Below are 13,219 nucleotides of genomic sequence, written 5' to 3'. Positions count from 1 at the left end.
TCTTACATCTCACCCACAGGTCGTTTTCCAACACCTAATTCCATCTAATCAACATGAGCTTCTTTAAAATGCAGGCACTTTACAATTTGAAATGCACAAGGACCTGTCACGAAGCAATTATGAATATTAAGTGCATTACTCGATAAGAACGAGAAGAGCAACTTGAAAACTTTAAAAATCGGATCATGATTTGAAGGCTTATGGCTCCTGTGATATTTCCCAAGGTATTCATAAATCTTTTAATTAGATGTGAGTTTGAACTTTATAGCACTTCATATCAATAAATCATAAATTGATTCAGAAAATGAGGTATCATTAAAAAACACTTTGCTCTTGAGGTAACTAAAATAAGAATATCAAAAAATCGATGCCACAGATTTGGGCAAAACAATAACTGTGAAGTAAATACACATAGGTTTAAAAAGATTATGCTTTCAGATTGGATATTTGAGGAAGAAATTTCTTACTCAAAATATATCCATGTTTTCACAAAAATAAATTAAGTAAAAAGCTGTCAAGTTTTTGCAGTGTTGTGCCATGTCTTTGCCCAAAGTCATCATGCCAGGAATTGTCTACAGAGATGGATGGGGAGAAACACATTACCTTCAATTTCCCAGTCAAACCGCCAACAAACAGCATTGCATTTGCATCCACATCTAGAATAGTGTACCCGGGAGGTGATGCTGAATGGTATGTACTTGGCATAATGCTGGCTTTGGGTCCATCCAGAGCTCTCACAGAAATAGTTCCATTTCTCCCAGTTCTTCCAGGGTACGTGTTGGAATGAAATGAAAGAAAATAGAGAAATAGAAATGTATCACATTTTTGATCACTTCAGATTTAAAAGATATAAAATGTAGAGACTTGTCTTGGAATTTAGCTTCGAATAGTCCAGATTCATTAAACTGCAAATCAAAATCCAGAGTCTGATCTTTGCTGTATGTTTACCATCAAATTCAACCAGGACCACTGAGCAATATACCCTGATTCTGACTGTGTCCATTGATAGGAAATGATAGTAGCAACAGCCGATGGAATGGCTGTTGGTAAGATGGAGAGTCTTTTTCCTTTTGCTTTACAAAACAATGTGCTGTTTACCTACATGGACTGTTTAAATAATGCTATATTACTTTATTTAGCATTTTGCCTAATTTAATTCAGCAAATGAACTCTGAATAAGCCACCCTTCTGCATTATAAGCTGCATAATTTCTCCTAAAAATCCCTGACTATATCTTGGATTCAAATTTGCTGTAGTTGTTCCTGGAATCGTGCATCATTTACCGTTTGGCAAACCATCTTAATGTGTATACTGTAACATCCAGGCTTCAGAGTTGTGCATACAAATTGCATAGAACAACTTCACATTTAGATTCAATTAACAGAATTTCAGAAGCTATTATTATTGTATTTCATTCTTTTTTAAAACTGTTTGGTTCCATGTGTTGTTAAAAGTGAAAATCTGAACTCTTTTCTGAGACAAGCAGTTATAACAAAACTTTGTCATTTTTCTCTCCCTGCCGTCTCATTTTGGTAAGCTTTTTATCTTTGAGGGTGCAGCATTAACTGAAATACATGGAAAAATAGAATGAATTTATCAAAAAAGGTTCTTGCTTAACAGAATACATATCTTCTAATAGAAGAACTGTACTTTGCAAATATAAGCGTTAAGTCCTGTAAAGTACTTAATCCCCTCTACCATCACAAATGCAAGCATTTTATCTATTGCTCTCTCCTCCCTTTGTCTCTCTCTCACACACAGTTTTATTTAAGATCTTAAAAGGAATTAAAGATTATTTCTTATTAAGTTTCTTCAAGAAACTTTTAATTGTGAAAAATTAAACATATACACACATAGAATGAAATTCTATGTACCCATAACCTAGATTCAACAATCACCTGATCTTTAGGTCCTCTTTACCCAACTCTGATCAACTTCCCTTGGCCTTTAACAAAACCTCTCAGCTGTTTTGTATTTAGTAGGCAGTTGAAAATTAGAAAAAGAAGATGAGAAATGAAGAGCAAGTATCAAGGATAAGAATGGATTCTACAAGTAATCTGCACACTGTTAGAAGTTAATTAATTAAAGCATCAAAGATGGAATTAATCAATTTCCTATTCCTTCCATTTTAAATAGTGTGGACCTGATATTACATATTCATACCAGCATTTAGATAACTACACAGTAAGCCAAGGCTGCTATGCAGACCAGAGGAGAAGCTTTGCATCAAAGAGAGGCACCAATGGTAGTTCCTCTTTTTATTTTATAAAAAATTTTGATTAGAGTACAGTTGCTTTACAATGGTGTGTTAGTTTCTGCTGTACAGCAATGTTAATCAGTTATGAATATACATATATCCCCTCTTTTTTAGATTTCCTTCCCATTTAGGTCATCACAAAGCACTTAGAGTTTCCTGTGCAGTCCAGTAGGTTCTCATTAATTACCTATTTTATACATAGTAGAGTATATATGATATACAAATAGCCCATACAGTTCAAAATAAAAAAAGGCAGCTTTTATGCTCTGGATTATATTGAGAGGGCAAGTCTCAATACTTCTTCAGGTGACAGAAAAAAACTTAACTTGAATGTTTCTATGGAACAATCAAATGAGGGGGCCAGAAAAGACGGGTCATTCTGTTCATTATCTTGAAAGTGTGTTAGCTCTTAACACATCCTACAAAGATACCATCACACACACTTACACATGTATACAATATAAAATATCTGCATACAATGTAAAATATCTGTTACATACCTACACAACTACTCTCTTGAAACAGAAATGAAAATTTTCATATAATCTAGGGCACTACTTCAAAATTCTGTCAATGATCTTAATCTGTATTGAGATAGTTACCTCGATGCCTCAATACGGTACCAGTATGAGTCATCAATAGTTAAATCTGGGTACTCGACACGCCCAACTCCAGATCCAACATCCCAGAGGAAGCTTACTTTGCCTTTACGCATTTCTATAGCGAGAAAGTCAATCTAGTGCACAGAAACAAAACAATAGATATCAGATACAAGGCACCAGGAAAAAGGAGGCCAGCAGAGTTTTTTCAATGGGTGCCATTTACAGATCTGTGTAATAATTAGAAGCATCACAATAAAAATCCCCAAATAATATGATTTACTACTATTTATTAAATAATAAATAACTTTATTACTGTATCTTAATATTACAGTGTCCATACAAATGTATGATACGGTGCTGAGGCAAATATGTTAATTTAACCAATTCTAGTTAGGTCTAACATTGACACAAATGTCTTTTCTCACACTGATCCTAGAGACAAGAGCAAATATTTGGGTTCAGAATTCATCATTTTCACCACGGGTGCTGACGTTTTTGAAGGACCAGATATGATTTTTCACCCAAGGTGATCCAGAATTTCTCACCTAAATTCCAAGTATTGATTTATGTGATAAGTGCTCTGTTGAAAGTCATTCATTTGGAAGGTCTCCATGTATATAAAGTCACATGGGTCAACTGAAAGGAACTAGAAGTTTGGGGTAAACTTATCTAGATACAATTTCTGTTTTTTCAATTGAGTCATAAATTTAACACAAATCAGAGGCATTTTCACTGATAAGAAATTAGTACACAATTTTCCATTTCATTTCATATGAACGTTCATTGTAATTTCTTAGAGAAAAGTTTTTTTTTTAAAGCTTTATCCCTACTAATCTTTCTTCTTGAATAGTTGGATGTGAAAATATAGTTCAAAAATAAATGTTGGTGTACTTACACATGAAAGCAGATGTGCCTAAGCACTGTAAAAAATTTTCATTTCAATTGCTTTCTAACTTGACATGTCAGAACTTTGTGACGTAAGATTCTGAGGTTTTCAAATTTGAAAGGCTACCTTATTCAATTTTGGGACAATGTTATTAGATTCTATACATTTTCCACACTACCAGAGTTAACCTGACTGTACACATACTCAGTGGGCCAAAGAAAAGTTGAATGTTAGACTTACAAATTTGGCACTTCCAAGATAAAAAAGGAGGTTGTCTGCAACAGCCGTCTTTACATTGACAATGATATTATTGTAGCTTCCTTTCTTGATTTCCGGTTTGTATGTTCGAATGCAGTCACCTCCCGAAGACACAGATACTTTGATCTTCAAGAAAAACAATGTACAAAGAACCAAGACTAAATCTCTCAGAAAATTTGAAGTAGCTCCAAACAACCACAGAGCCATCATCATCTCTTCTTTGAAGTTATTTTCCATCACCGAATAGTGTCATTAAATGCCCATATGCAGACACCATTATACTCATTACTGAGGGCCCGGAAAAGCACCTGTCCACCAGCATCTTGACAATGAGCTGTTCACAGTCCCATGGCTTGCTGCTGCTGCTGCTGCTAAGTCGCTTCAGTCGTGTCCGACTCTGTGCGACCCCATAGATGGCAGCCGACCAGGCTCTGCTGTCCCTGGGATTCTCCAGGCAAGAACACTGGAGTGGGTTGCCATTTCCTTCTCCATGGCTTGCTAGCACATAACTATTTTTAGAAGCATACAACTAACAAATTCTTACCTTCATACCTTACTCCTTTATGAAGAGCAGAACATTCTCAAAAGATGATTTTACATGAAGCTAATGGTACAGATCTTCGTTCAGATTTTATTAATGAAATTTTATAATTCAAATTTCAGTGATTATGGTATCTATCACTTAAAATAGGAAATCATTTTTCTTTTAATTTTTGAGAGGAAATTACCAACCTTCCCATATTCTTACAGTTGAAAGAGGCCAACTAGATTTTGTTCTAGATGTTCTAACAATAAGAAGAATCTAATCATTTCACTCTGAACATATATTTCAGAATAAATTATACCTTTTTATTAAGTTTCCAGGAAATGGGATGGAAACAATTTCCAGTGGCTATCATCACTAATGTATTTAACAGCTCCTTTTTCTTTTGACTGGTACTTCAAAAATTACTATAAATTGCTAAGAAAGAAATTCCTATATGAATAGAGCTGACACTGTTCATACAAGTTTTTACTTACATTTAGGGAGCCTTTCTTCAATCACAAATAACACTAGTTGATTATTCCATTTAATTTTCTTTCATTCCTGTGTACCATCAAAGGGGTACTTTTAGGACAGCAATGTAGTTGCTTGGACTCAGAGAGAAATTCTGTTAGTTTGTTAGTATCAGTGCTCAAAGTAGGAGGTAGAGATGTAAGAATGGGTTAGCATAAGAACGGCCATCTTAGAGGCTGGAAAAACCATTTTTACTGAGTATGTGACTTGAGGGAAGAAGAACTAGATAAAACCTGGGAGACAAGTTAATCTTAAGTACCAAGAATGTGGGTGGCTGCAACACTGAAAATTAGGTAAACAGGTCTGATAAGTTTATCTCGTTAAGACACCAGGATAGAGATATGCACAGGTGTGTGTGTGTGTGTGGAAAATTCCTGTGAGTTAGGTAATTTAGAAATATCATGATTTGAAAATGCTATATAACCCCTTGGCTCTGAGTGCTCGGGGTCCTTGTTGAAACCCGCTGCGTCGGGCAGACACTTGGACCCCAGCTAGCTGGAAATAAACCTCGCTGTATGTCTTGCATTATCGTGAGTGTCCTCTGTTCCTTTGAGGGAAGGGCGACTCCGGATCCTAACAGAGACACATATAATACCTCTCTACACCACTGATTTAAATTCCTGGCTTCCAGAAGCCTCTTAGTCCTCACTGGGGGTGAATTTTCATTCCTTATAGCACTTTTCACACTTGGGAGAAGCCAAGGGGTAAGTATCACTGTTACCTCCATAAAAGGGCTGTGCAGACTCCAAGGGAGAAATCCTAGGACACCAAACCAGTCTCCTTCTTCTGGTGATAAAAGGAGGTGTCCTGAAGAGTCTGAGAAGGGATGGTGTAAGACAGTACCAGGACCCCTCCCAAGTGTGGTGCAGACCACACAGACGGTGCGCTGGATTCAGAATTGGTTAGATTCAAAAGAGAACGCTAAGGAGAGATTTTTGGTTCCAAAAAATATGAGAACTCTTGGGGATATAGCAGATCTCTTGAATCTCCTACAGATCCAGTGTAAGTCATATATTTGTACTGTTTCTCCACCTAATCCGCTTTCCAAACTGTACCCCCAAGTAAAGGAAAGAGTGTGCTGAGAAGAAACAGGGGCTCACCCTAGTGGAGCTCTGCGTGAGGCCTGGGCTGGAATCATCTAGGAAGCCTGCTGCTTAGACGGCTCTGCCAGCCCTTACCTTTCCCCTAAGGATGGGACCCAGACTGCTAACTGAGGAGCCCAGTACTGCGGTCCACTCTGGTCACCAGAGTCTTTGCCTTAAAGTGCTGGAGATTTTGTCTTCCTGCTTATATGGTTTTCAGTTAAGAGGTTAGTTCTTTGTTTCACAAATGACAGGATTTTCCTTCTACATAAAATGCTAACAGTACATGAATCAAAATAAGTTACAGAGAAATAGAACCAGAAAATGGATAACTTTTACTCTGAAGTTAATACTGTAAAGCAGATGTGCAATAGAGGTTGGCAAAGGGTGTTGCATGATAAGTAGCAGCTATACAAAGGGTTATCCAGGGGCTTAGAGATTAAAAAAGGATAAAGTGAAGCAAGAGAAAGGTAATTGAGTGAAGGGCAGGTAGAGAAAATGTTTCAGATGTTTTTGATGTTCAGGAAGAGATGTAAGATAGAGTGAGTTTTTAGGAATTTGCAGCAACTGAACCAAAACCATCAGCAGAGAAGATCTTGTCACTGAGCAAATTTAATATCTGAAGTGGACTGTAAGTGCCACTGACATCATAAAAAGATCAAAGGGAAGAAATCAAGGTCTGACGGGAACTCATGAGTCAAACTGAGTAACAGATGGAACTATCTCTGGCAGGAAATCATATCCAAATTCCTGATGGGGCTGGATTAGGTATCAAAAGTAACTATGTGTGTAATTTGTATTATCTTTATTTCATAATGACTTATACGGTTGGCCATAGAGCTTATACAGGGCTTCCCTGGTGGTTCAGTGATAAAGAATCCACTTGCAACACAGGAGATGCAGGCAGGTTAGATCCCTGGGTTAGGAAGATCCCCTAGAGAAGGAAATGGCAACCCACTCCAGTATTCTTGTAGTATTCAACCCACTCTCAGAAATCCCATAGACAGAGGAGCCTGGTGGGTTACAGTCCATGGGGTCACAAAAGCTAAGGAGGATACAACTTAGTGACTAAACAATGACAGTAGAGGTATACTATGGCTAGTATAATCACAAATAACTCACTTTTGTTATTTGGATTAAAGTTATTTTGGTTATTTCTCTTGTTATTTCAAATAACTAATATGTGTTATAGGGCTTCCCCAATGGCTCAGCAGGTAGAGAATCTGCCTGCAATGCAGGAGACACAGACGCAGATTCAATCCCTGGGTCAGGAAGATCCCATGAAGGAGGAAATGACAACCCACTCCAGTATTCTTGCCTGAAAAATCCCATGGACAGAGGAGCCTGGCAATCCACAGGGTTGTGAAGAGTTGGACACGACTGAGGGAATGGGCATACATGCATTCATGCATATGTGTTATAAAGAACACAACATATTAATAGTAATATTCCTCAGTTACTGTTTAGAGAAAAAATGACTGGATATGGGTGAAATGCATGGCTGGTTACGATGAGTTTCTGTCCCTGCTTGGGTATACTTGGTAAAAATGACAGGGGTATTACATGACTGGAATATTGAAAAGTTGAAATGTTGAAAACCCAAATACACATTGGGTTCTCAATGTGTATTAGACAGAGCCCAGTACAGAAGCCTAATTCAACTGATGAAACTTCATCTGAGGATTGAAAGTCTGAGAGAGCAGTCATTTTAGAACTAACAGTGTTAACGTCTCTAGGAGTTACAATTCATCTGCTTTACGGCAAATTTACTTATCAAAAATATATGGTTCTCTGAACAAAATGGTGTTGTTATACCCAATACACCAGGAATTAATCTTGTAAAGTTATTTATTGCTCAACTCTTACACATTTTTACAGAAACTCTCTGGACTTTCTGTTTTCTGGCTTACAATTTTGAATATAACCTCAGTAATTGCTCAAGAATGTTGGTAATCCATTGATAGCTACTGATTTCTCCATTTAAATACCTTGTGTTTTGTTTTCCAATTATAAATGTTTCTTTTATCTATCTTAAAACAAGTAAATCAAAGGGCAGTATCTATTCCTTTTTCTAGAAGAAATCTCTGACATATAATCCCCCTCATAAGAGGGGAGAGACTTTTGAAACACAAACATCCTCAAGTTACTTTTTCCTATCAATTATTATTTCTTAATTTTTTTTTTTTTTGGCTGCATCAGGGAGCATATAGTATCCTAGTTTCCTGACCAGGGATTGGACCCAAGTACCCTGTATAGGAAGTGCAGTCTTAACCACTGGGCTGCCAGGAAAGTCCAATATCAATTATTATTTCTAAAGTCGACCCTTAATAAGACTTCTAAACAAAAATCAGTAAGAAGTAGGTATCTCTAAGGCATTTCTCATACAACATTATTTACCAATTCATCATCATGAACTCAATTAAACATTATTGAGAATTCCATTATTATACCTATTGGATTTTCACTGCATTCTCTCATCCAGTTAACTAGGCCATTCATTTAAAAAGAATGTCAGCTGCTCAGTTTCAGAGCCAACAAACCAAAAGAAATCTACTTAAAAATAAATATCTTCAATTTCTTGGTCATACTGAGTATGTTTTAGGGTCACATCCAGACACTCATGCTAGATTACAAATATATTTCTAAACTAGGAAAATGTAATCTTGAATGAGTACAAAACTCACTGGAAAAAAAATTTGGTTGCTTACAAATTTCTAACATCTTAAAAAATAAGGCTCTTTGTTGTTAACTTCAGTTTCAAAAAGTAGTTGAAAGTTTTCTTAAAAGGCATGAAAAATGGATTTTTTTTCAAGCATTACTTTCATACTTTTCTTTCATTTTTTTATGCTGTAAAGGGTGTGGAGAAAGGGACTCCTTCTACACTGTTGGGAATGTAAATTGGTACTGCCACTTTGGAGAACAGTAGAAAGGTTCCTTATACAACTAAAAATAGGTTCATCCACTTCATTAGAACAAACTCAAATGTGGTCATTTTTATGGCTGAGTGATATTCCATTAATGATGCAGGGAGCCCAAACGTGGTGCTCTGTGACTACCTAAAGGGGTGGAAGGATAGAGAGAGATTCAAGATGGAAGGGACATAGGTATGCCTGTGAGTGATTCATGGAGATGTACGGCAGAAACCAACACAGTATTGTAAAGCAATTATCCTCCAATTAAAAACAATAAAACTAAAAATAGAACTACCATATGAGCCAGCAATCTAACTCTTGGGTATATATCCAGAGAAAAACATGGTTCAAAAGGACACATGCAACCAAAGTTCGCTGCAGCATTATTTACAACAGCCAAGACAGGGAAGCAACCTAAATGTCCATTGGTTGGACATGGATAAAGAAGAAGTGGTACACATATACAATGGAATATTACTCAGCCATTAAAAAGAATGAAATAATATCATTTGAAGCAATATGGATGGACCTAGAGATTTCAAACTAAGTGAAGTAAGTAATTTTGTATTTTGGGACAGGTTTTATATATTTATATGCCAGAATTTTATCTTTCTTCCCAGTGGGTGGGGATGGGATGAGAAAGCACACATAATTGATGAATATAGAGGCATATTTTAAAAATTCCTTTACAATGAAGAAATAATAAAAATGTCCATATCTTACCACTTGGTAACTAAGTAAAAAACTGTGGCTAAAAATGTGATTCACAAACTGGAATCAAGATTTTCTGGAGAAATACCAGCAACCTCAGATATGCAGATAATACCACTCTTATGGAAGAAAGTAAAGAACTAAATAGCTTGCTGTCTATGGGGTCACACAGAGTCAGACGCACTGAAGTAACGCAGCAGCAGCAGCAGCAAGGGTGAAAGAGGAGAGTTTAAAAACTGGCTTAAAACTCAAGTTTCAAACATAAGATCATGGCATCCAGTACCATCACTTCATGGCAAATAGAAGGGGAAAAAGTGGAAGCAGTGACATATTTTACTTTCTTGGGCTCCAAAATCACTGTGGACAGTGACTGCAGCCATGAAATTAAAAGACTTTTGCTCCTTGGAAGGAAAGCAATGACAAACCTAGACAGAATATTACAAAACAGAGACATCACTTTGCTGACAAAGATCCAAACAGTCAAAGCTATGGCTTTTCCAGTAGTCACGTAGGGACGTAAGAGTTGCATAAAGAAGACTCAGCACCTGAAGAATTGATGTTTGTGAACTGCAGTGATGAAGACTCTTGCGAGTACCTTGGACTAAAAGGAGATCAAACTAATCCTCGAGGAAGTTTAATTTGGAGATGGAAGGTTTGGTTATCTACAAAGATTTCAGATTTCAGTTTAAGCATGATAACATGAAAACTGATATTCATTCTATTTCTAGAAGAATCATAAGATGACTTCACTAGACTAAAGTTTCAGGTTGGCATTTACAATTCTGTCTGGCTCAATTAAGCTGTTATCTTCCAGAGAGCTTTGCCTCTATCCTTATAGTCTTATAACTGGGTTAATAAAGAGCAAAATTTTGAGATAAGTAAAGTGCTTCCTATTCTTATTCCAAAAAAGTATAGAAATTCTAACCAAATTAATTTTTGGTTGCTTGGACTCAAACCAAAAAATATACAGAAAACAACAGTTCATCTTTGCTATTATTCCTTATAACCTTGTCTGTTCAGTTTTTCTTCAGCACCATTGGTTGGCCTTTTTTCATCATGCTTTCATCCATGCCTTTTTAGTATACAAAAACAAGGTTTCCATTCTTGCAATCTGTATTAACTCTATTCAAATTATAATAAAATATATCAGAACTTTCATTTTCAAAACAGTAAGTGGTGATTATTCTTCTCAAGAAATGTCTTTTGAAATATATGGGAAAAAATCTAATCTTCCATTCTCCACCTCCCCCACAAATAGTTTCAAATTAAAGGAAAAGGACCAAAGCTCATTCAACAAGATACACTGGGGAAAGTATTCTTTCTGGGAATAACACAGACATTACACTCACTTATTAATACTGGAAACAGAAGGAACTTACGGAATTAGCTTGTTTTCTGGCTTGGTTTATCAGTTCTTTTATCTCAGAGATATTTTTCTTCAGGTTATCCTCAAGCTCCTTGATGGGTTTAAGTTTGTCTATCAGTCGATCGGCTTCTTGTTCTAGATTTTTCACAGTGGCATCTGCATCTGCAACTGCACAGAACAAGATGAGTGCATATCTCACACAGGCACACATGTATACACATACCCAGACACACGCACAAACACATGTATATACACACCCAGGCACACACATATGCACACCCAGATACACACATATGCACAAACATGCCTGCATATACACACACCCAGACACATGCACATGTACAAACACACACACATACTGCATACACAGACACACTCACACAGAAATGAACATAGCAATATGCTTAACTAAATAATTGAAAGGATTTCATCTTACCCACAAGGCAAAGGCAAGGCCATGGTAGTTGAAGCAGTTTGTGGTAGCAAATGGAAATATTTTAGTGGGGACCCAAGCAGGCCAGAGGAGATGATGTTAGAGAAAGAAGGCTGACACCTTTGGCTTTGGGATTAATGTGCAAGTCAGCATTAAAGATGGAGAATATGATTAGCTTAATTCAATACTTAATTTTTAGCTTCAATCCCCAAACTAACCTTTATAGCACAGAAATTCAGTCAAAGAATCAAGGAATTGGAAGCATCTTTAAAATGTCACCGAGTCTGTCCAAGCCAGAACTGTACTTAAATCAGGGTTTTCACACAAAATTATTTTTTTTTCTTTTTCTCACTGTCTTTCTTTGTACATCTTAAAGAGAAAAGCTATTAAAATGTCTTCTGAAAAACAGGCCATGAAGCACGTACCTCAGACTGAAGGTTGAGCAACCCTCAGACTGAAGGCCTACATTATACTTTAAATCTTTCATGCTGCAGTTCATTTTTGTTTTGAAAAATAGTTGATTCTCCTGCTCTCTACATTAGGTTGAATCACATTAAACTGTCACATTTGTAGCTAAAATTTAAAGGAGGTTAAATATTGATAAATTAGAAAGGGGTTTAATCCTAAAACAATTGAAGGTTATTACCGATCCTTAGACTTCCAGCTTGTACTTTTCATAGAGGGGCACATGACACATGGAGAATCAATTATTCTGTCCCTAGGATGCTGGCAGTCTTATCCAAACTATGTCATTTATTATCTGACCGAGCATGTACTGTTCTGTTTTCTGTCATTGTGACTCTGATGAAAAAGTGAAACTGCTTAAGGTCCAAGGTTATTGGCCCTGATGAACTAGGAGTGATCTGAGACTGAATCTTTAGGAATAAATCAAATGAATGCAAAAGGAAGTAAGTAATATTTTGAAGTATTTTGAACTCATGCTCATAAATATGAGTTATATTGTTAGTGACGTTTAAAAGAAACATAGGTCTATTATTAACCTTAACTAACAGAGTTGCTAGATCAAGAACTATTTTCTCCTGAAATGAGGGTTATTGAGTTCAAAGCTCTTGTTACATAATTGTATAGGGAGTTAGCATAAAGATAGTTACCCCTTCAGTTTTACACTTTAAATAAACCATTTGTCTATTTTCTCCCTTACTTTAATTCCCCAATATAACTCTGATATTCTTCAAATCATTCAAAAAGTGAGAAAAACGGATTTAGACTTAGATTCATGGAAATGAAAAAATTGTTATACAGGGACTACTTAGGCTTAGACAAATAATAGACCCTTTCTTTTAAAGCTCCCAGAAGTTTTTACCAAATGTTTCAGAATGGAACCTGGAAGTCCCCTTATGCCTTGCTATTTTTGCCCCTCTGTCTTCTGGAACAGTCAAAGTAATATAGGAATTATCTTCTTCAAGGTTTTTAAAAATAAATCGCCTGTGATTTTGAGTCTGATGTTCTCTTATGCTGTAGTATTTGGAAACTTCTCACTTTTTCCTATGATTATTTGTGCAGATTTTAAAATTATTTCTGAAGACAGATTTTGATAACAATGTTTTATTAGAAAACTCTCTCTTTCAGAGTTTAAAATTTATTAGCCTAGAGTTTTGCCAAGTCCTCTCTTATGTGCTAAATTTCTTCCCTTA

The 13,219-nt window shown here is 36.3% G+C and overlaps 1 protein-coding gene across 1 annotated transcript in view; it reads right to left on the bottom strand.

The window, feature by feature from the left end:
• The window catches only part of LAMA2 (laminin subunit alpha 2), a 710,698-nt gene that overhangs the window by 82,342 nt on the left and 615,137 nt on the right, over positions 1 to 13,219 (bottom strand). The window contains exons 45-48 of the mRNA XM_088840739.1: positions 11,145 to 11,299; positions 3,986 to 4,129; positions 2,860 to 2,993; positions 604 to 763 (exon numbers count right to left, since the gene is read on the bottom strand). Coding sequence (XP_088696865.1) covers positions 604 to 763; positions 2,860 to 2,993; positions 3,986 to 4,129; positions 11,145 to 11,299 — 593 coding nt within the window. The remainder of the gene's footprint in view (positions 1 to 603; positions 764 to 2,859; positions 2,994 to 3,985; positions 4,130 to 11,144; positions 11,300 to 13,219) is intronic.

This window comes from Moschus berezovskii, chromosome 10 (assembly GCF_049115385.1).
Source record: "Moschus berezovskii isolate FMDL1 chromosome 10, NW_MosBer_1.0, whole genome shotgun sequence".
Lineage (NCBI taxonomy): Eukaryota > Metazoa > Chordata > Mammalia > Artiodactyla > Moschidae > Moschus > Moschus berezovskii.
This window is presented reverse-complemented; position numbering and strand designations above follow the sequence as displayed.